The 22,110-nt window shown below is 55.0% G+C and overlaps 8 protein-coding genes and 1 non-coding gene across 9 annotated transcripts; 4 read left to right on the forward strand and 5 right to left on the reverse strand.

Annotated features, from left to right (window-relative positions):
* Window positions 1–548: 548 nt before the first annotated feature.
* Window positions 549–3,920, forward strand: C8A04DRAFT_36307 (uncharacterized protein; the record flags this gene model as incomplete). Its single annotated transcript, XM_062783479.1, has 7 exons — window positions 549–735; window positions 791–1,754; window positions 1,811–2,106; window positions 2,167–2,348; window positions 2,385–2,892; window positions 2,923–3,628; window positions 3,878–3,920. The coding sequence occupies 7 exons, from the start codon at window positions 549–551 to the stop codon at window positions 3,918–3,920; spliced, it is 2,886 nt and encodes a 961-aa protein (XP_062638108.1).
* Window positions 3,921–4,202: 282 nt separating this feature from the next.
* On the forward strand, window positions 4,203–4,274 carry C8A04DRAFT_t57. Its single transcript has one exon. It is a non-coding gene; the product is annotated as a tRNA-Arg (tRNA).
* Window positions 4,275–4,882: 608 nt separating this feature from the next.
* Window positions 4,883–11,401, reverse strand: C8A04DRAFT_11238 (uncharacterized protein; the record flags this gene model as incomplete). Its single annotated transcript, XM_062776893.1, has 2 exons — window positions 4,883–5,150; window positions 5,223–11,401. The coding sequence occupies 2 exons, from the start codon at window positions 11,399–11,401 to the stop codon at window positions 4,883–4,885; spliced, it is 6,447 nt and encodes a 2,148-aa protein (XP_062638109.1).
* Window positions 11,402–12,436: 1,035 nt separating this feature from the next.
* Window positions 12,437–12,886, reverse strand: C8A04DRAFT_27462 (cytochrome b-c1 complex subunit 9; the record flags this gene model as incomplete). The annotated part of the gene is made up of 5 exons (XM_062780305.1): window positions 12,437–12,496; window positions 12,555–12,603; window positions 12,671–12,736; window positions 12,801–12,817; window positions 12,884–12,886. 5 exons carry the CDS (start codon window positions 12,884–12,886, stop codon window positions 12,437–12,439), a joined length of 195 nt encoding a protein of 64 aa, XP_062638110.1.
* A 498-nt stretch (window positions 12,887–13,384) lies between these two features.
* C8A04DRAFT_36309 (uncharacterized protein) lies at window positions 13,385–14,035 on the forward strand (the record flags this gene model as incomplete). The annotated part of the gene is made up of 1 exon (XM_062783480.1): window positions 13,385–14,035. One exon carries the CDS (start codon window positions 13,385–13,387, stop codon window positions 14,033–14,035), a length of 651 nt encoding a protein of 216 aa, XP_062638111.1.
* A 661-nt stretch (window positions 14,036–14,696) lies between these two features.
* C8A04DRAFT_11227 (mitochondrial chaperone BCS1) lies at window positions 14,697–16,271 on the reverse strand (the record flags this gene model as incomplete). The annotated part of the gene is made up of 1 exon (XM_062776884.1): window positions 14,697–16,271. One exon carries the CDS (start codon window positions 16,269–16,271, stop codon window positions 14,697–14,699), a length of 1,575 nt encoding a protein of 524 aa, XP_062638112.1.
* Window positions 16,272–16,732: 461 nt separating this feature from the next.
* On the reverse strand, window positions 16,733–17,392 carry C8A04DRAFT_11157 (uncharacterized protein; the record flags this gene model as incomplete). Its single annotated transcript, XM_062776860.1, has 1 exon — window positions 16,733–17,392. The coding sequence occupies one exon, from the start codon at window positions 17,390–17,392 to the stop codon at window positions 16,733–16,735; it is 660 nt and encodes a 219-aa protein (XP_062638113.1).
* A 504-nt stretch (window positions 17,393–17,896) lies between these two features.
* On the forward strand, window positions 17,897–19,617 carry C8A04DRAFT_36312 (mitochondrial import inner membrane translocase; the record flags this gene model as incomplete). Its single annotated transcript, XM_062783481.1, has 2 exons — window positions 17,897–18,873; window positions 18,942–19,617. The coding sequence occupies 2 exons, from the start codon at window positions 17,897–17,899 to the stop codon at window positions 19,615–19,617; spliced, it is 1,653 nt and encodes a 550-aa protein (XP_062638114.1).
* A 532-nt stretch (window positions 19,618–20,149) lies between these two features.
* Window positions 20,150–20,997, reverse strand: C8A04DRAFT_11176 (uncharacterized protein; the record flags this gene model as incomplete). Its single annotated transcript, XM_062776865.1, has 2 exons — window positions 20,150–20,618; window positions 20,768–20,997. The coding sequence occupies 2 exons, from the start codon at window positions 20,995–20,997 to the stop codon at window positions 20,150–20,152; spliced, it is 699 nt and encodes a 232-aa protein (XP_062638115.1).
* Window positions 20,998–22,110: the final 1,113 nt, after the last annotated feature.

Consider the following 22,110-nt stretch of genomic DNA (forward strand, 5'->3'; position numbering starts at 1 on the left):
TGGGAGGAAGAGCAGATGAACGATGTAACCGGATGACGAGGTCTACATTACGTCTGGGTTGGCGAACTGAAAAGTTTCGGACGGCATTTTCTTTGTCTAATCATGTTGTCTCTCTCTTCGTGTGTTCATAGGCGCAATGATATCTTTGACAATGTTTGGGGAGTTCCCGAATACTTCTCGCACACTCGAATTTGGTTTTGCCGCCCCATGGGGCGGGGAATGGCGACGGGTACATAGTGAAGATGCTTGTACCTTGTGTTGGATGCTTATCATTGAGGCAGTCACCACCCACACACCGGTTGCCCCTGAACCTGTATTCGGCATCGGCTAAAGCAAAACGAGATGGGGAGGAAGGCGCTACCTAAGGCACGCCACATACTCCCTCTTACGTTGGCCGCCGAAAATCAGCGAATTATATGTTGGTGTCTTTCGTGGCACCAGGACTGTGCTGCAAACAGCATCTCCCGCATTTTTCATCATTATCACCAGGGACGCCCCGTCCACACCATCCACCGCACCGCTCTCAGTCTCATGGGCCGAGCATGGACATGAGCGAACTTCTTCTCCCTGACCGGAGGCAGGCTAGAGACTCGTCACGCGGGTCAGAGAAATCTCAACACCTCGTCCCCAGCAATTGCTCGCTTGCTTCGTCTAAGCCAACCGGGGTTCTCTCTGCCAAACTTCGCCGGAAAACAGCCAAAGTCGTTACGGTTTTCAAATCGTTGACAAATAGCTGTGGGTGTTTCTTCAAATGGTGATGCCCCGTCCTACTGACGCTGCGTGCTGCTAGCATCCGAACCACATATCGTTTCGGAGTTGCCGAGCCCACCTCAGGGGGAGCATAGCACGAAGTTGACCGTCATGTCGGGCATTCACAAGATGTCGAATGCTATATTCCGCCCTCCCGCCGATCCAACTGTTGTCCGCCGACCAAGCCCCAAAGCTCGCCCCCCACTGAAAGGAACCTTCGACGACGCCGGGACATCGGGAGATTCGAACCCCACCACACCGTCAAACTCCGGGTCTAGCAAGGACACGGCTTCTCGAGGCACAGCCCAAAAGCACCATCGCGATGTTGACAACAAGCCTACCGCCAAATCAGCCTTCACGGCCAAAGACCCGAACACTCTCGGCCGCGATCCAAAGCCATTCCCAACCAATGACCCACGGGCACTACTTGGGCCATGTCCCGACTCGAGCAGAACTACATTGATATCCCCATCGAGGTATATCGACCTTGGTTTGAGCAAGAAAAGGTCTCCCAGCTGTAGTCAACCGAGTATCGCGACTGTCGAGCGCACAGCCGCCGCCAAAATCTATCTCGAAACGCACTTCAACGAATTGTTAGCGCCCGGCCCGTCCCCACGACAGATGAGACAGCAAGTGCTGGAAACAGAGCTTTTTAACCGGGCCCGGGAGAGGGGGATGCCCATGAGCAGCGCCGAGAGTCGGGTGGCGCGTGCGATATTCCGGCGCCGCGAGAGCGAGTACTTGCGAGAGATGAGGAACGTGAAGGTAAAGAGTTTGAGGCTACACAACATGACAGGAGCGCACAGGGGTCAAGCGAGTGAGTATGAGACGGTCAGGGTGTTGGGAAGGGGTAGTTTTGGGGTGGTGAAGTTGGTGAGAGAGCACCGGAGAGGACAGGTTTATGCGATGAAGGTGATCAAAAAGAACAGGATGCTGAAGACGAGCCAGGAGGGTCATCTCAGAGCAGAAAGGGATATTTTGGTAGCGAGCGAGGGCTCGAGATGGTACGTTGCTTCCCGGGGTCACATAGTATCAGAACTGCCGGTGCTAATAATCCTAGGATCGTGCCCCTGGTTGCCAGCTTTCAGGATCTCTCCAATCTATATTTGGTGATGGAGTACATGCCAGGCGGAGACTTTTTAAGTCTACTTATCCGTGAGAGCATACTGCCCGAAACCGTCGCGCGCTTTTATATAGCCGAGATCATACTGTGCGTTGAAGCAGCACACTCGCTCAAATGCATCCATCGCGACATCAAGCCCGACAACTTCCTCGTCTCGGCATCCGGGCACCTCAAGATCAGCGATTTCGGGCTCGCATTCGACGGGCAGTGGTATCACGATGCGACCTACTACAGTAGCCAACGATAGAGCCTGGTGAATAAATTGGGTCTCAGAGTAGACGGGGATGGCGAAGACAAGGAGGAAATTCGCAAGTCGAGCACGAAAAAGAAGCCGACTAGCACCGCAGCGGCCATTGAGAAGCACGACAAGAAAAACTGGAACGATGGAGAAGCACTGCTGAGCTGGCGCAACCGTTGTGGGACACGGCAAGTAGCAAGGAGTGTGGTGGGAACCAGCCAATATATGGCCCCTGAAGTGATCGAGGGGAGATATGACGGCCGGTGTGACTAGTGGAGTGTCGGAATCATCCTCTTTGAGTGCATCTACGGGCACACACCTTTCCTATCGGAAGAAGGACGCCAGAAAACCAAAGAGAACATTGTACGCCACCACGAGACATTTGGCTTTCCGTCCCGCCCGGCAGTTTCCCGGCGCTACCAGCACCTGATGCTGTCCTTGATCACGGACAAAGAGTACCGATTATGTTCCGAACGATACCGGATGAAAGACTTGATTGCTTCGTCTCCCTCTTCCTCTTCCGGGGGTGCCACTAAGACACGAGATTTTGCGGCCCGGTATGTGTTTCCCTATGACGCCGAGGACCTCAAAGCGCACAAGTGGTTCCGCCACATCCCCTGGGAACGCCTTCATCAAATCGAGCCACCACTGGTGCCGAAGCTTCGCTCTGTTAACGACACTCATTACTTTGACGACAGCGGATCGATAACCGACGAGAGCGGAACGGGCCATGAGGATGATGAGGTGGTGGTGTATGGGGCCCACGACGGCGCCGCCGAAGGTATCCCGGAAATCTTCCCCTCTTCTCCAGGATACTCGATGCAGAGCCCCGGCTGGTCTCCGGCGTGCTATCCGCTGACCACCACCCTTGTCGTGCCCCCGACGGATCACAATGACTACTTCCAGACTTACAACAACTACTCAACACCTCCTCTCCTACCGTCCCTTGAATCTCCCGTTACGTCGGCCCATTTCTCATCCGCATTTCCCGTCCAACCATCGCAAGAGCACTTCGTCATGCTCCGCCGGCTGCCATACACCTTGCAAAACCTCGCGCTTACGATCCTTTCAATGCCGCCCCACGATATTGAAACCAAAATGCACGCGCTCGAGGTATACCTCGAGCAGCTACCGTCCACGACGGACGCCGAGCGTGTATGCCTCCAAGACTTTTTCTTGCAGTTTACCCCCGGTGGCGCTGGACGGGGCGATAAGCGGAAACCGGAGCGCAAGCGCGCGCGGGACAAGCTTTTACGGGACCGGGAGACAAAGGGGGTTGCCATGGAGGTGAGGAGGCGTACGGCGTTTTTAGGATATGAGTGGGTTAGAATGAGGAAGGCTAATGAGGAGGAAGAGCCGTGCGCGGAAGAGAGAACTGAGAGTGTTAATGGTGGCGGGTGTGGGCTGGATGGCGAGGCCGGTGCTAATAGCGAACGGAAAAATGATGGATTGATCGAGCGGCTGGCTGGGTTGGCGGATGGCGAGCAAGAAGCAAGGGGGGGACACCTGCTGGACAGGTTGGCTGAGGGATGGGAAACAAACGTGGGGGTTATGCGGGCGATGTATAGCGGTCCATGGAGTACACGATGAGTCGGTGTCTGTTTTGTTTAAAGGGGGATTGGTCGTAGGATTGGGCGTTGTCTACCTGGAATTTTGGCTTAGTCGGACGGGAATGGTGCTAAAAACGGAAGCAAACTGTATCGATAGCGCGAGCAGTACGATGCCCAGTGTGGGGTTAATAGTAATACAAAGTATTCACTTGGAAGGCTTGTGGCGAAGAAGCAGCTCCCTTCTGACCACCGGTGCTGAATGTGTAAGTCAAAATTGGTTTGGTTCGGTTTTGTACATCCATCGGCTCAGGAAGAGGCAACCATGCCGGTTGATAGAAACCAACTTTCAGAGCTACATACCCCCCAATGAGTTTTAAAATTGGTGGTTGTCCTTCACAACCTTGTGTGATGGTTAGCTTGGATGGTTGTTAGGGGAGCGGGCAACCATCTTCAGTGAAAAAAGAGGTACTACAAGCGACCGGTGCTGAGAACCTGTTACTCCCAGTCAAGTAACGGATATCTGGCTACGCAATTCTAAGAAGGTCCGCTGGCTCAATGGCAGAGCGTCTGACTACGAATCAGGAGGTTCCAGGTTCGACCCCTGGGTGGATCGGTTCTTTTTTGCTTTTTTTTCCGTCATGGATGGATGATCCGACCTTTTTCGTTCGGCTAACTTTTTAAATTGACTGCCCCGGCTTTATATTCTATTTCCTCTTGATTTTTCCTTTCTCTTTTGGAGGGAAGGGGGGTGGTTCATTCAATTTCAGGGGTTGGGTTTTGCTGCGAAGAGTTGATCGATCCTCTCCGAAACAGCGGTTTGGGATTTCACGGGGAAGCAGTCGGATCGATATCTATGGCGAGAGAATTTTAATAACTGTGAGAAGTGTGGACAGCTACGTTCAGGTTGCATCTACAGTCCCGTGTTCCCACACCGACCGGAGCCAAATCAAAGGTAAACTTGGGATTTGGGATCTCTCCATGGAATATAACAGGTTCCCATTCTGTACGAATATCTTACGAATATCTGTAAAACTCCAAACCATGCATGACCTCCCTCCCCGCTTTTAATTCGAGGCATCACCTAATACTCCGAAAAACCCATGAACCAGCCCCGGCTCTGCCCAAAATCAAACCAGAGGAGACGAGCCACGCACAAAATCACATAACCCGTGGTCTCACTCACCCGCTCCACTCACCATCTCCGGCCCCGAGAGACAGACATTAAATGGTTTCCCACCCTCCGATGTTGATATCCGCCTCCAGCTTCCTGGCAATATAGCTGGGCACACCGTGGCTTAGCCATAGGTTCCGAAGCATGGCATCGTAGCGCTTTTGGTGGAGGAATAGCTGCCGATTGAACCGAAGGCCCATGTCCATCTCGCCGAACTTGTCGATGTAGGGGGCGTGGCTGAAGGAGCCGGAGCGACCCGAGAGGTAGAATACGGCGCACTTGCGGATGTTGATGAAGAGACCAATGTTCTTCTGGCATCTGGGAGTAGGGAAAAAAAAGGTTAGCCAAACTGGAAAGAGAGGGGAAATGACAAAAAAGGGGTAAACGTACTTGAGCATATGCTGCTGGGCGCCGCCGATCCGTGGCTCGCTGTGCCGACCATTCTTGACAAGCTTGGTGCAACAGACGGCTTGGCCACAAAAGATATCGCCGCAGAACAGGCAGATCATTGGGTCGCTCAGATCTTTATTCTTCTTGGTGGGGCATTTGCGGCGCGTGCACTCCTCGATGAGCGTGTCGTAGTTTTTGGGCAGGCCAACTAACTCGAAAATGCCCGGGTGGCTAAGGAGGGATGATTGAGGCAGGTGCTTATTATCTCCGTTATAGGGCCACAACGTCTGGTGTTTTATCCATCCGGCAACAAGCCGCGGCGTGCTGGCGGGCCAACCATATTGAGCGCCTAGCTCCGGTGTAAGGGCAGTGAGCATCTCGTCCAGGCTCGGAACACGAAGGGTCTCGGTCAACCGTTCGAGCTCGCGCTGCTCCGGGTTGGGCGAAACCCGGCTGTTAAAGTTGACACCGTACTTGACATGCAGGAGCATGACACACTTGCGCAGGAATGCGAGAGCGTATTTGCGCAGGAAGATGTACCATGAGTCCCAAGTGTCCAAGCCGGGTTGACAGAACGCCGCGTTCTCCCATTTTGGCCGCTCGATCTCCGGCACCGAGTCCAGCACCGGCTCCGTGGCGCACTGGAGGTCGATGGCACAGAGGGATTCGCAGAACGCTACAAATCGAGCCGTGGATGGGTCGAGCTCCTCTCGGCCGGCGAGGAATTGAAAGAAGAGCGCTGGTGGGACATTGCGGGTGAGGTGGTACGCAACCTTGGTGATTTCAGCTAGGTAGCAAAGGCGTACAATATGCGCAATGTCGTAGTTCTGGGCCGGGACAACCGCAAAAACGGTCTCGCAGAGGAAAATGAAGGGATCTAGACTGAGGAGGGGCGGGTAGCTCTTGGCCGGGAATCTGGTGTGCTCGGCTTCCTCGCCCAGATATTGCGCCATAAACAGTTGGCAATGCTGGCGTTCGCAGTCTCGGCGGTACTCGGTGTCGACCTTGTTCTGGCCGGCTTCACGTAAGCCCCCAATCGCGATGAACGAAGTTACGGTCTCGCTGAGGATACGCAGTTGTGTGAGGACTTGATCCGGGATCCTCTCCAAAAAGGTCATCCCGTACTCGGCTTCCACGCCGCGCTGTTGGATCTCTACAGCAGAAATGGAGAACCCAACAGACTGCGCTAATGCGTCGCTTCCGTATAGCTCGTTCGGGTCTTGCTCGGGCGGCTTGAACTGATGCCTGGACGAGATGTCATTCTTCCTCAACGTGTCTCTAAGCCGTCGGTAGACACTGGCGAGCTCTCTCATGGCGCTGCTGGCATCGGGCGTTGTCGCCCGCGTGCTTTGTTCCGGAGGTGAGGCAATGGGCGTCTCGCTGAACGATGCCCCGGCTGAGGTAGGCTGGGAGCTCGTGTCGACCCACGCCTCATCTAGAAGCTGAGACGACTTCTCTGCGAGGTTGTGAATGATATGCTGGGCAGTGTAGGATGCGAAATCGGCCTGTACGTGGTCTGGTGGGCGGAACGCGCCGAGAGTGTAATATCCTGAATGAAGCTCGGTGTCGAGGAAAGTCGAGAAATCTGTGGATGGGATGAGGGGCCCGGGATACGACTCTTCTCGACCCTTCCAGATGATGGGTAGGAACGCGTTGCCAAGAGCCTTGCAGAGGGGGCATACAAACTCGAGCCGGTGACTTTGTTCCGGGGCGTGCCTTGCGATCTGCTGGGTGTGGCGCCTCACGGTGGCTTCGAAGTAGGCTTCGAAGCAGTGGTAGTGCATCATGTGGCCGCACCCCGTCGACACTGGGCCGGGGCGAGAGTACTCAGCGGGAAACCCCTTTCCGATGACCTGGCGCTCCGTTTCGAATGTCTCGCCCTTCTGGTTCACCTTCTGGACAATCTTGCGGTTCTCCCGTGCCACGCCGAATGGGCGTACGGCGTCCGCGGACCGGTCGAGGTTATCGGGCGTGTTGAATGCCTCCCTAACAAAGTCGGGATCTTGCAGATCCGTTTGCCGTAGGATAGAACTCTGCGAAAAGTAGGCAAAGGTCCCATACAAGCGCCGGTCATCCGTGTCCTCCTGGCACAGAATGCAAGTACCTGACGGGTACTTCCAAAACTCACGGTGCTCCTCCATAGGAAGCATGTGTTCGTCATCTTCGAGGTCTTCGACCTCTCCCCAGTCAATATCGCCCTGGTTCTCCATGAAGCTCTTTTGCTGAGCTTGGAATTGCGCCATAACCTTCGCTTGACGATCAAGTGCCGCCCGCTTTTTACGCTCACGCTCTTCATCCACATTGCTAGCCGCGGGCGAAGCCGCGCCCATCCGGTCTACAGACAGGCCAAGGCGCTCGTAGCTGGACTCAAACGCCTTGGGCCGCTTTTGCTGCATCCTCCGAAGAATCGTGGCAACTTTGGGGTGGCATGACTTGAATTCTTCCTTGGTGGCGATCAGGTTCAACAAGGACACGATCGTTTTCGAATTGGGCGAATCGGGAGTGAGCACACTGAGCGCCTGTTGGGTAAGGGCAGTAGCGATGAATGATGGTTGAGGCTGATGGTCCTCATTCGTTTTGTCCTCGGCAATGGCAATAAGGACTAGATGCAGCACCACTTGTAGGAATGTCTCCACGCGCGTCGACGGGACCTGGGGAGTGAGGCGAGAGTAGACGAGGGTGTAGAGAAGCGAGTAGTGAATGATCTGTGCAAACATGCCGGTAGTTGTAAACCCGCTGAGGCCAGCAAACGCCCCTGATGGGATTGGCCGCAGCTTTGGCTCGTATACGATGTCTTCCAACGACTTGCCGGTCCTCTTGGCCATGGATCTCCTCCATGCCGTCTCCGCTTCTTCGCGCTGGTTCTTGTTGTAGTGCGCGATGTACGGGTCGAGGTTTTCCACGTATTCTGGCTTGAGCTCGAAAGTGCCGACGTCTGTCAGGCCCTCTGGTGTTTTGAAGGTTGTCATCTCGTCCAGCACCTTGTGGAAATCTTCTTGCTCCTGGAACTTGTCTGGAAGCTTTGCGCAAATATCCGAGAACGACAGAGGTTTGAAGCACAGGACGTGAGTAACATCGCGGCGCATGGAGGCGACGTGAGGGCTCTGGGATTCCTCCGCCGGAATGAGCGAAGTCCTGTCGCTGAGGAGAACAATCAAGAGGTGAATCATGTCCTCAACAACGTCCAAGTGCTGAGTGTCATCTTGGGCTTTCGACTTTTGCTCGAAAATGCCCTTGACCCAATTCTCCATGCCGAAGCGGTCAACCATGGAGGCAAGCACACGGCTGGGGTCGCAGACCACCATTGCGGTCTGCAGCAGGAAGATGTCCCGTTGATGTGAGACGTCCCTTTGGCCAACACCACGGTAGGTACCTGCTTGATGGCGCAGGCTCAGACCATTCCTTACCCACATGCCAGCCTTCATCTGGGCGAGCCAGGCACACACTCGCAGGGGGAAGTCAAAGGCAGCCATAAGGTAGTCCTCCGGGCCATACTCGTCACCGTAGCGAGGCATCGTCTTTTTGCCCATGGACCGAGGCTTCATCATAAGCTCCTGGGCTGTGAAGCTTAGCAGTGCCTTGAGCTGTTCGATGGGCATCGCCTTGCCACACTCGATAAGCCACGAGAGGGTGTAGTGAAGGGCGTGATGGAAACTGATGTGTTCTTCTTCGACCACGAACTTGACGACATCGAAATTACGGTCGGGCGACTCGAATTCGAAGTTGGTGAGCGTCTTGAAAGTGACCTCATTTTTGATCTCGGAGTGGCTGAACCTGCCGCGCTCGGCTCCGATCGAGTTGATGATGACCGCCTTGGCCGCAAGGCGGATCGCCCGCAGCACATAGAGAGAATCCTGCTCTTTGACATTGCGGAAGGATTCGGCAAACTGCCGACACAACCGGTTGACCTCGCGCGTGACAAGAGAGGCACTGATCCAGCTGTCCGCTTCGTACTCCACATGATCACCCATCGCCCGCACATTGGGACAAATGCCCTGGTGCAGCTTGACAAGGTCCAAGAACTGCATCATATACCGTTCTTCTGTCCTGAGACGTTCCTGAACGTGGGCAGAACCGAATAGGTATTTGAGATCGAGGAAGAAGTGGTACATCCTCCGGTTTGTGACAGAGCCGGTGTCAAAGGACAACACGGCGTTGGACGCCACATCCCAGGGGTGTCCGACCTGCCGCGTGGTCAGGAAAGTGTAGAGAATAGCCATCAGGCTGGTGAGGAAATTGCCGCGCTCCACGATCTCGGCCGTGATCGAAGGGGTGGTGAGCATTTGAAGGGAGATGTTGATGATGGAGTGGTCAGGCTCCCGATCGCCGATGAGGTATAGTTGGGCCAGCGTGGTGTAGAGACCGGCAAACCGTAGGCCGAGAACGCGCTTGAACTCCGGGATGGTGACGACAGTGGAGATGTAAAGCGACCGCAGATCATTACGGACCTTCTTCCACATCCTGAGGTCGAAGAGAATCAGCCAGTCCAGGCGGACTCTCTCGAAGAGGTTTTCAGCGGCTGGGATGTCTTCCTGCTCCACGTAACCGACCGGTGTTGCGAGCCAGTACTGGCCGGGCCTGGGAGGTGGTGCGGCCTCGGCCGTTGGTGCGCCAGGAGTCTTGGGGATTTCCAAGAGCGCTTTTGCGTACACCGTCGGGGCGATGAGAGGCTCGGCAGTATCGGAGTCTGAGGGAGTGAGTTCTCGCTCGCGCGCGGTGCGACGCGGCACAGGAGGAGGTGGAGGAGGGGGCGGGTAGCCAGCAACTGTAGCTTCGTCCTCCTCGAGCGCCGTGTCTTGCCGCCAGTCCTGCATGGGTACATCTCCGTCTGTTCGGGCGTCCACCATCATAACGTCGTCGTCATCGCCGTCATCTTCCCCACTGTCGCTGCCGGGCGTGTGGCCGGCCCCATCTTCATCTTCATCCTCAACATCGTCGTCGCTCGCGTCGCCCTCTGCGGCTTCTCGACGGGCAGCCCGGGCCGTCTGGCGAGCCTGGAGAAGAATTCTTTCCTGCTCATGGTAAAATTCGTTCACACCCCGGCCTTCCCGCTCTATCATGTCTTCATCGTCGATGCCGCTTTTGCCGACAATCGCGTTGGCTGCAGGGCTCCCTTTGCGCCAGGGCTTGAGCATCTCCTCGCACACGACCCGACGTAAAAGTTGATGATCCCCGCCGACACTGCATCCCGAAATATCCCTGAGCCACTCGATCATGGTGTCGCACATTTGTTCTCGGAATGTGTCCCTAGCAGAACGGATGGTCACTGTGACTCGGATTTTCTCGAGTGTATCTGCCACCTCGATGAGCTTCTCTATGCTTGCGTCGTACATCAAGAGACTCCTTCCGATGCCGTCGGTTTCGTAGGCTTTATTCATAGCATTGTGCATCGTTGTGCTACAGGCGCGAGCGACTTGGTCCCGGACGTCGAATATAGTATGCTTCTCGTCATTCCACAACAACACGGCGTATTCCCCGGGCGGCTCCGTATCACCGCCGCAGTATGTTGGCGACAGCCTAGACATTTTCTCATCTTGTTCGATCGACTCGACTGTCTTGACCTGGCGCAGCTGTTCCGGCGAGCATGAAATGACGTCGCAGAGGTAGTCGAACACACGGCCAATGGTCATGCGTGTGCTGGCGACGAGGTCCTCGGGCAGCGGGTGCGCCTCTTTGCCCTTGCCCTTCCCTTCACCCTCCCATATCGAGTGTATTGTGCAGAACATGGGCCTGTTCCATGCTTCCGAATCGCCGCAATCGCAGCAGCCGCTGTTTCCCGGCGAGATACTGATCCGAACCATGTGTCCCGTGTGGTCGGTGGCCTCGAAGCACTTGCTGCACAAACAACAGGTATCGTCAGCGGCGCATGTTCTGCATGAGTATGAGGCTTCGCCCTGCTTGAATATGTGCCCGCAGGCTTTGCCGCGGGATGCTTCGGTGTATTCGGCGCCCTCGACCGCGCCTTGAGCTTCGCGAAGCTTGAGCGTCCCGTTCCGGGCCGGCCCTCCTGTTGGGAAGAAAAGGCCCATGTAATCGGACTTGCCGCCGGCCATGCACCAAAACAGCGCAGTCAACAGCTCGTGGGCGGCATCTTCGGTGAAACGGAAGTCATGGCGAACGGGGAGCTCGAGTAGAAGCTGGCAGAGCTGCTGCTCCTGGGTTGACATAGGGGTTCCCATCGCAATGAAACGATCCTGGGGGGTGATGTTATGTTGCTGTCATGTGGGCGACCTCGGCGGGTATCGAGATTCAGAAGTATCTTGTCGTTGGGTATGGTCGAATCGTGCGGGTGGCTGTGGGGTGGGAGAGAGTCGGCAGCAGAAGAAAAAAGAGACGAAAAAAGAAAAAAGTCACCAGAAAAAGTCGAGATGATCTGTTAACCTGTTGGTTGAGAGGCTGATGGAGCACAGCTGCTAGGAATGCTTGGGTCAGTGATGTGATGCGTTGATGGAGGGGCTCTGGGTGGGCCGTGCTCGTGGGGCGCTCTTGGCCCTGCGAGGGACCGGTGGCGTGTTCCAGCGCACTGGTGGCAGAGGACGACGGGGGCATGTACCTAGGTAGCTTACCTCACCACACATAACAAGCAGGTAACTACTGGTTACGAAGAATAAAATCAAATCCCCTCTTAACCATGAAACGGGGAGACTCGAGGACGGAAATGGTTCGCGGGTGGTAAGAATCCCCGGACAAGAGCGCCCGGTAGCTGGCCTAGGTACTTTATATCATAAGGAAATTCGGGAGGCCCATTAGAGGTACTTTTGCAGCCGCCAGACAGGGAGTGAGGCGCAACCAATGTTGTTGCCTGGGAGTGCTTAGTCCCGCGACACCTTATAAGCAGTCTAGGGGCCATGGAATGAGGCCTTTGGTCGGATACCTTGGAGTAAAAATTGACGATCCAAAAGCTGGGGGACACAGCAAGCTAAACTGCCTGGACTGCTCACATCGTCCAGCGCAACCATGTGAAGCCAAACGGCTCATTCAAGAGCATTAGGGGAAGAGCGTGGGTTCATGGCACTTGGTTACTTAGCTTTGCCCGGGGAGATATTCGCCCGTTGCACAGAACACCGGACACGCCATGAAACTGGAATTTGTTTTTGACCCCCCTTCTATCCCTTCCGAGTGTCTCGAGAACCAAATATACAAGGTCGAGCGTTTGTCAACACCGGGTCAACCATGATGCGCCTCTGATATGCGATCTCCCTTCAATGTCTCTCTTACTCCTCAGACTCGTCCCCGCCTTCGATATATTTGTGGCGAATATCCTTCCATTGGCGCTACACACTGTCGTTAGCACACGCCGCAGAAAAAATTTACAGTTTTGAATGTCCATACCCCCCTGTTGTTGCTGTCCCAGACCTTGTTCATTACTTTATCGTAACCACTAGAGCAACTTTTGTCAGTACTGCGTGCCCTCCCTCGACGGTCCTTGGTTCCACGCGGCCACGTACAGCTCGAAGGCGAAAGCGCCAGCAAATACCACGCCCAGCATCGTCCAGTTCCTCCGGAAGAGGGTGCTAATGGTGAAGTTAGCTTCGATCGTGCTCGTTGTGACGGTCTGATGTTTGGAAGGGGACGTGCTTGTAGATCGCGGTGGCCTGTCAATCCACTGTTAGCGGGCAAACATTCATTCCTCACGGGGTACTAGATCACTCTAGGCTTACCATTTTGGCTATGGTTGGGATCCTGATTGAACGCTGTTGCCGGACTAACGTCGTGCTTGGAGGGCGAGCTTCGAGAAGGTTTGCGCTGCGACGAGCAAAACCGGATGGACCACTGAGTGAAGCCTCAAAGGCCGCACGGAAGTACCCGGACACTCGGTGATTGGCCCAAGCTCTCCTCAGCCGAGAAGGCTTGGCATTATTTTGCAGCCCACCCGAAGTGAACCCCGCCAACTCCACCCTCATTTGAAGGTGGTTATCTGTCGCGAGACCTGCTTGTCATTTCAGCAAAACCTAGCCCGAACCGAAATATTGGGGCGTTCCCAGCCCGCGGCGCCCTCGTGCTCTAGGCCTTTCAAGCCATACACCAACCAGATGACCCTCCTTTAGAACTCAACCGCCACCATTCCGGACCCTCCGGCTGTTTCTTTGCTTGAAGTTTGACGTCTTGCTTCTCACTCCCACATTCATCACCGAGTTCATCAAGCAGCCTATCCACCAACCATGTCGACACAACCCACCGCATCGGGTATCGTGACGGACGAGACGAGTGGGGAGCGCCATATTCCTGAATCTAGAAGAGCCGATGGCAGTACGAGGAAGGCTATCAAAATCCGCCCCGGCTACCGCCCGCCCGAAGATGTCGAAAAATACAAAAACCGCACCGCCGAGAACTTTCGCAGTCGCGGCAAAGGGCCACCCCCCGGCTCTGAGGGATTGAAGGACGACAAGCCGGCGCAACAGTCTTCTACCGCCGCCAACAAGAACGCTAAACGGCGCGAGGCACGAAAGAAAGCCAAGGCCGCTGAGGATGTTCCAACCGATGCAACGACGTCCGCGGAACAACCAAAGGAAGAACTCGACCCTGAGGCAGAGAACGAGAAGAAAGTCCGGACACTGAAGAAGAAGCTCCGACAGGCTAAGGAACTGAAAGAGAAAAAGGAGACCGGCGGATCTCTTCTGCCAGAGCAGATTGCCAAAGTTATCAAGATCAATGAATTAATCCGGGAATTGGACGCGCTAGGGTTCGACGCAGAAGGCGAGCCTAAGGCCGAGGAGCCAAACGACGGCGAGAAGCAGAGCAAGGAGAAGGAGACCGGGGAAGGGATAGCCGAGGAAGCAGAGACTGAGGAAACTACCGAGCCCGCGACATAACTGGGAACCTTGACTCCTGAAAATAGTGTTCGGCCACACTTGCCGCTGCCATACAGACGACACAAGGTGCGAACCCTCCCGGATCCGGCGCCGACAGGTGCCATGGGTACATTTGTTTGGGAGTCATCCGGTGGTTTCTGCACCGCTAAGAGAGAGGCGGATGCCGTCTTGGGCAACCTTGGGCCGGATTTAAAGGGCAGTCGCAGGGTGCTATCAACAACAGGCACCGATGTGTGGCTAAGAGGCCACAAGTTTTCCGCCAAAGCTCAAACCCGCCCGGCACCCAATATCTGGCGTTCGACACACCCCCAGCTCTCTCAAGAGAGAGGAGGACCACAGTCATGGTGACTTGATCACCCGCTGATTTCGGGGACAGTAATACATCCTAATAGAGGGCAGAGGGATAAACTGGGTGCGGATTTCATGTCCGAACATCGCCACCATCCGAAAGGAATTTTGGTGTCAGTTTCCCAAATCTGAGGTTGCGAAAATGTCGACGCTTCGTTGGATGACCAATGAACAAGCATAGTATGAAGCGAATACGTTGGGGTAGAGTCTCAGGGGTATCAACGGTTTATGTTGTACATGTACAGCCCTATAGTACATAACCAAAATACTTGTCAAATTCCAACGCCACCTTTGCAGGAAATTATTCGTTTCCTTACGCCGGCGATTTAATGGTGCCCTCCGCAGAGGGGGTTTCTGGTTCAAAAGTCCGTGGGATCAAACCTTCGGCCATTTTGATCGCGCCCTCCATGTCACCTTTGTTAAACTGGAAAAGCCCCTGAATGGCGGCTGTGGACGTATGTCTCTTGGGCGCCTCTGGGTTCTGGTTGTCGTTTCCAAGCAATCCGAGCTCATCCAATTTCTTTAGGAAACGCTCTCGGCCCGAGTGGTCTTGGTCGATATCACCGTAATACCGATCCCACATTTGGGTTGCTTGGTATCGTGTGGCCTCGCCAATACGCACCATCATGTCAACACGGCCGGGTCGAATCAACGCCGGATCCAGCCTGTCGATGTGATTCGTCGTCAGGAACGCAATCCTGTCTTCCCCAGCCGCCAAACCGTCTAACGCATTGAGAAGCCCGGACGCTGTGACCGTCCGCCCACTGTACCCGTCAGGATCCCGCTGCCGGCGGTTTACTAACGCCGCATCAACATCCTCAAGCAACAAGATGCTTTTCTCGGGCAGCTGTGTCAACAACTGCGCAAGCAAGTCATCCGTCATGCCGATCTCGCTCAAGTTAATCATAGCGACGCTGTAGTCCAGTTCACCAGCCAATGCCTGGATGAACGACGTCTTGCCTGTCCCCGGCGGGCCATAAAGCAGGTAGCCCCGACGATATGGCACGCCCCGGTCAGTATACCATTGCTGCGCCTTCAAGAATTCCTTTACGTCTCCAACCAAACTCTCCTTCACTCCCTCATCCAAAATCACGCTCCCAAGTGGCCTTTTCAACCTCGGCTTCCCTAGCACTGCCCACTCCATTTTGCGTGCCGTATACACGATTGTCTTGCCCTGCTGAAAACTCTGGGCCAGTGCATGCGCCTGGGTGAAGACGTCGCTAAGTACGTGCCGGTGCATCCACAGCAGGGTCAACGTCAGGGTCTCGTGCGGCTCGCCCGTCGCCGTAGTCGCCGTCCCGGCCTTCTCCCGATTCACCGCAATGTACACACCAGGCGCATGCCGGACCACGTGTCGCCCAAAGCCAGGGTGCACGCGGAAATCGGCATGAATTCGCCCGCCCGCATTGCCAGCCTCATCGATGGCACCGCTGCCACGAGGGTTCAAGGATTTCGTGCTTGTGGTGACGGAGAGATTGCGCAGACGGGTCAGTCGTTGCGCGATAAACCCGCGGTTATCGCGCGGCTGGGCGAGCCAGGCGAGAACCCAGTTGTAGGAGGGGTCACGCTTGCTGATTTCAATGTTGACAAGGAGTTGGCGTCGAAGGAGCCCGGCGCCGGAGATGACGGCACGCCGGCCGAATGCGGCGGCTGCACCGAGGCCGGCTAGGCCGATCCCACCGGCGAAGACGGGGTTAGTGAACAAGGCGTCGAGGCCGAGGAATGAGTGGGTCGAGGGTGAGGGTGAGGACTGTGACAATGGCGCCGCTGGTGACAACCCTGGTATTGCTATCGCTGGAGCTGCGGGAGATGGTGTTGAGTGTGGGGGTTGTGTCGATAGAAATGGAGGTGCCGGTTGCGGCGTGATTGTTGTATTTGTTGAAGACATTTTTGGTTGGTGCTACATGGCGTGGTAGGGTTGTCTGTGTAAGTATTGGCCCGCCGCCTGCATAGGTTAGAAGAAGTAGACGGGGAGCTTATGAAGTGGTGATGGTATATGACGTTCGGGTCTTTGTGGGCGAAAACGACTGGAAATTTTAGTGGGCCCGGCCACCGAGCCGGCGACTCGGCCGACAAAGTGCCGACAGGTCCCAAAGGTATCAGGGACGAGGCGATCCGGTTAGGGGCAACTGCCTCCCGCACTAGCATCAAGCATCATGGTTGCAGGAGCCGCCTTATTGGGAACGGTCATGAATTCAACAGTGTAACATAGTCGACAAAAGCTTTCAATTGTGGTATACATATGTACATAGGGATACAAAATCCCCATCGGCCGCCTCGATAGAGCCCCCCACACCTTGTTTCAACTCCCATTGACCACCGAATGCCAAGCAGAACAGCCGGGACATCTTAACCCAACCTTCTCATCCTCTTGCTCCGTGTACCACCAAACTTGACCCTTGTAGAGTCTGACAAACGGACTATCTTGGGCCTCAAGAGCTTGCCCTCGTTCCCCATCAACACCTTCACCACTGCCTCTCTCCCTTGCCCGAACCCGCGCAGGACCACTTCCAACTTGTGTATCTTCTTGACTAGGTTTTTCTGGTGCATCTTGTCGATCACGTAGGCACCGAGTTGGTACGCCGCATCGTAATTCTTCCGCTGGGACTTCTTGAACCCCAGGTTTCCACATGACAGGGAAAGGATGGACTCGCGATTCGGCTTGGTCAAGGTGATGTGCGTATTGTGCTTGTGGCTGAAGATGTGGAAATGGTAAGGCTCGGGCCCTTGGTCGTCGTTCACCTCAAGTGTTTCGGCGAGTGATTGATTGATTGGTTCAGTGGGCGATCGAGCAGTTTGGAGCACGTTCTTGACCAGCCTGTCCATTGAAAGGCTTGGGCCTCTGCTCTGCGGCGGTGCTTGTGGAGGAATATCGGCCAAGTTTCGTGATTGTGACTGAGAAAAAAGGCGTGCCCATTGGGGGGGTGTTACTGCTGGCGAATGGACGGATTTCGAAAGCGGCCGGAGCAGCCCCGGGGCCAAAAAGCGGCCCGCGACAAATCGGCTCATCTCCGCTACGCGATGGCTATCCAAGCGATCGCAATTGCCGGGGAAGGACGGGGTTCGTCCCTCAAGGGATCTGTCCCTTGAGGCCTTGTCGGAGTAGTTGAATTCTGGGGTCGCAAAGGGCTGGGATCGAGCCTCCAGGCTGTTGCTGCTGCTGTTGCTGCTGTTGCGTGGTTGACGGCGTGGGAATTTTTGGAGCGGGACCTGAGCATGGGGGCCGGAACTTGCTTGTAGCGGGGTGTGCAAAACTGCAAATGCAAACCCCGGCCCCACATGGAGGGGCTAAGAGTGCACTGTCTGGGGGGGCGAACCGGGATTTTACCGCTCTGGGCAAAGTTTCTCACAGGCAAAAGAATTCCATCTGCGACTTGAGCTTGCAATCCAGCGCAAAACTCTGAACTGCACCGGACTGTTATGCCCGTTGCCCACCTCTTTCGATAATCCCTCCTCCACACCCGTCGCACCTGGTACCTCTGTCAAGGGCGGCTTAGCCCCTACTCCGGAACCATGAATTCGGCGCGGCAGGTTCCTCGGGTCGTGCCCGGTGCTGCATTTAGGGCATCTGCTTTGCGAAACTCGCAATGCACGCCGCCATCACAATATCGGCCTCTTTCATTCCGGGCGGTGCGGCTTAGCGCTTCCGAAGCTCCTATACACCCACTCCCCCCACTATCCCAGCGACAACCTCTTCTTCGATCGACCCTCTCCGTGACTACCGCGAGGCTAAACTGTGTTTCACACAGCACCGCACGGCCATTCCATATCTCGAGCCAAGCACAACAAAAGGTGCCGACGGATAAGGAGAGCACGACAGCACCGCAAAACAAGCAGGGTGGACGGCCGGAGAACCTAGATTCCAAGGAGGAGGTCAAGGAGGAGATCAAGGAGGAAACGAAAGAGGAGACCAAAGAGGAGGCTAAGGAGGAGAAAGAGGGGGAGGAGAATGCTGAAGGCAAGGAGAAAGAGAAGAAGGAGGACTCTCCGCCCCCACCACCCCACGGCGACAAGACTCCGTGGCAGGTATTCCTGGACACCATGCAAACCGAGCTCAAGCAGTCCAAGGAATGGAACGAGTCGACCAAGGCGCTCGCCTCTTCCGCGAACGAGTTCGTCGAGAGCGAGTCAGTCCGCAAGGCCCGTCAAGCCTACGAAGCCACCTCTGGCGCTGTTTCCTCCACCGCCGCGAAGGCGGTCAAATCTACGGCCGGCGCTATCGGCAAGGGCGCATCATGGACCTGGGAAACCCCTGTCATGAAGGGCGTGCGGAAGGGTGCGAATAAGACGGGTGAGGCGTTGGACAAGGCTACGAAGCCGATTAGGGATACCGAAGCGTACAAAAATGTCAAGAATGTCATTGACGACGGCAGCAGCTCCAGGTATGGTGGGTGGGTCGACAAGGAAGAGCGCAAGAGACGGAGAGAGCTGCGAGAGCAGATGGACAAGAAGAACGGTGTTGACAACACCATTTATGAAGAGGATCCCAAGTAAGGCCCCCTTTCATGCCTTTCCCCAATAATTGTATGTTACGCCCACTAACCATCATGTTTCTCAGCGCCGGGACGAACGTCACGGTCCACAAGGACGCTGCCTGGAAGGAAGCGTGGAGGGACTTCCGGGACCAAAACAAGTTTGTCCAAGGCATCTTTGGGATGAAGTCGGTTTACCAAGAATCCGAGAATCCTCTGATCTCCACTGCCCGGAGCATCACCGATAGATTCGCCGGCTTTTTTGCCGAGAACGAGACTGCCATGGTCATCAAGAAGCTTCGTACCATGGATCCGGCCTTCAAGCTGGAGCCATTCCTCCAAGAGCTCCGGGAGTACATCCTTCCCGAAGTTCTGGACGCCTACGTCAAGGGAGACGTGGAGACGTTGAAGCTGTGGCTGTCAGAAGCCCAGTATTCGGTCTATGAGGCATTGACGAAGCAGTATCTCCAGGCTGGTCTCAAGTCTGACGGCAAGATTCTCGACATACGTGGCGTGGACATTCTCCGCGCGCGTATGCTGGATCCCGGCGAGATCCCAGTGTTCATCGTCACCTGCAGGACCCAGGAGGTTCACGTTTACCGGAAGGCCAAGACCGGCGAGCTGGCGGCAGGCATGGAGGATAAGGTCCAACTTGTCACTTACGCCATCGGAGTTACCCGCATTGCAGAGGACGTCAACAATCCCGAAACCAGGGGGTGGCGGTTGATCGAAATGCAGAAGAGCGGCCGGGACTACATCTAAAAACGATGTGTGCGCCTACGAATCTGGAAGAGGCGTATCTTCTCTGCGGAGAATCAGATATGTGCTTCCGGATATTGCGCTAAATCACGATTCCACTTACATTTCCTGTCTTATATTTGTGTCAAAAGTTGTATTATATAGCATCTGGACTCGTGCCAGTTGGTGTTGCGGGGTGTTTGCGGGACTCGGGGTATAGAGCAAGAGGAGCAGGCGTCTTGATGCATTTTTACGACCACGCCACTCTGAAAAGCCCAAGGTGAAGACGGGCGTGTCATGATCAAAATGTACTTTGTATAGTATTGGAGAAGTGAGGAAAGGCGGGGTGTCGGTTTGGCTTCGACTGGATGGATGTGTTATCTCCAGCCTACGGCCCCAAGAACACCCAAAATAAGGAACAATAATACCGTTCAAAACCAATTGTGGTTTGTCCTTCAGTTCCCCTGACTAACAAGAAAGAGTCATAAGGTCTCCAGGTTCTCTTTCTCACGCGCTCTGGCTTTCTCTTGTCACCATCCTTAGCCCTACCGTGTCATTAATCCGCCTCCTCGCCACCCTCCTCGGCTTCCTTTTTCAACTCCTCTCTCACAGATACCAACGCCTTCCCCAGCAAATTCAATCCCCACTTCGCCCTCATACTCCCAGCCCTAGCTGCCCCAAACCCGACCCCCCAAATTCTATCCCTCGGGCTCGCCTCTACCAGTTCCCTGTCACCGGTACCTAGTAGGAGCTCCTTGATACTCCTGTCCACCCCTTCACTCTCGCCACCATCCGTGCCAGGAACTCGCACGGCCCACTTCCCGTCCTTGGTATCGACGGGCCGTGTGAATTTGAGCACGTTGCCGCGGTGTACGATGGCCTCGCGGTGTTTGTTCCAGACGGCACCATCAAAGTTGGCTACCTTGCGGCCGAGGGCCTTTACTAGACGGGGGTGCTCGGCGGCGAGGATTTCGGCGCCCACGGCAGGGTCGGAGAAGAGTACCGCTTTTTGGTACATCATATAGCTATTAATAGTTGATGGTGATGAGTCTATGTTCACTAATCTTAAGGAGGTACGTGTAGGGGATATGGGACTAGGCCGGGCAGGTTGTGTGCATCTAAAATTAGGAATTTGATGGAGTGGGTAAGATAAATAGGTAGCTGGGATGATTACTGTTCAGCTGTTTTGTAGATGGTCGATGAATCAGTGTCGTCTGAAAAGGCACATGGATACCATTGTGAGAGATACCCCGTCAGAGGCTCAGTCTCACGCCAAAAGTAAACAGGAGACGAGGGGTCATCATCGGTGGTCGAGGGCTGCGGTAGAGGAGGAGAACGCTTAGGTCGTGCGGCCCGAGCCGGCTTAGTTACTCGGTGCTGCGGTTTGGATTGTTTCGTCGGCATGGTGAGGTACTTTACCCAGTTCGTTTTTAAGCAAAGAGGGCTAAGAAAACATAAAACTAACAGGCAACGGCAAGCTCATATAAAGAAACGGGTGTAAGTTCATCGGGGGTTCATCACCCGTGTCCACTGCTCTGTTCAGTGGCTGAGCTTCTTGAGCCTGTTTGTCTTGGCATGGCCTTCCCGGAGAGGTTACTCAATTTAGCAGAAAGAATGGGCATCGTCCATGAACGAGCCATTCTGCTCAGGGCTCGAGCTGTTGACTCCTGCCTTACCAAGCTTACCCCCCTAAGGTACCTTTGTCGTTCATGGGCTGTTCGACCTACAGTGATTCAATGTTCCAATGTGTGAAAGCTTCATTGTCCAGTTCGGACAGTGAGTCAAGCACTGAAGATGCAAAAGAGTGGGGATCATTCAGGCACGGAAGTGGCAGTGGAACCTCTCCGTCAGGCGGGTCATGGTCGTCCCAATTTTGCAGGGTCGGGCCAGACTTTTGGACCCCAACCGTCCATACACGACCCAGGTATGTACGAATATTGTATTCTCTACCGTAAAACATCTACACATATGTCAAAGGTTTTCCGACTCTCCACAACGTTATCCGTAGTATCAGGATGCTCCGAAGTCATTGAACAGCCGTGAGATTATTTCGCCTTCCGCTGTCTGTTTTTGACAAACTCAAGGAATTAGATCACTACCTGGGTTGGCCCTAATGGCTGGTGATTGGAGGACCTAATATTAACTCAAAGGACCTCGCTTCCCGGTTCCCGTCCCTCTGTGTTCCCCCATTCAAGGCTAAACCAACCTTCCCGCATCATCGAAATGATGACTGGCATACAAACTGCAGGCACCCCTGCCGCCTGTTGACTTTGAGTTCCAGCCCGCGCCTCACGTTGTTAAAAATCGCACGGCTCTGCCGATCCCATTGCCAGCCTCCCAGGCCCCACCTTTGCGCCGCCACAACCTTTCCAATTGCATCCTTCACGAACTCAACCGAATTTACCCTCACAGAAAGCCATGACGAACCCCCTCCCGCCCGCTCTCTCCTGATGCTGTTGCCGAGAGAAGCAAACTCCCGTGTGTAAATCGTTGGGACAATCCACAACGCTTAGACCT

This window comes from Dichotomopilus funicola (assembly GCF_033296635.1).
Source record: "Dichotomopilus funicola strain CBS 141.50 unplaced genomic scaffold C8A04scaffold_21, whole genome shotgun sequence".
In the NCBI taxonomy this organism is placed as follows: domain Eukaryota; kingdom Fungi; phylum Ascomycota; class Sordariomycetes; order Sordariales; family Chaetomiaceae; genus Dichotomopilus; species Dichotomopilus funicola.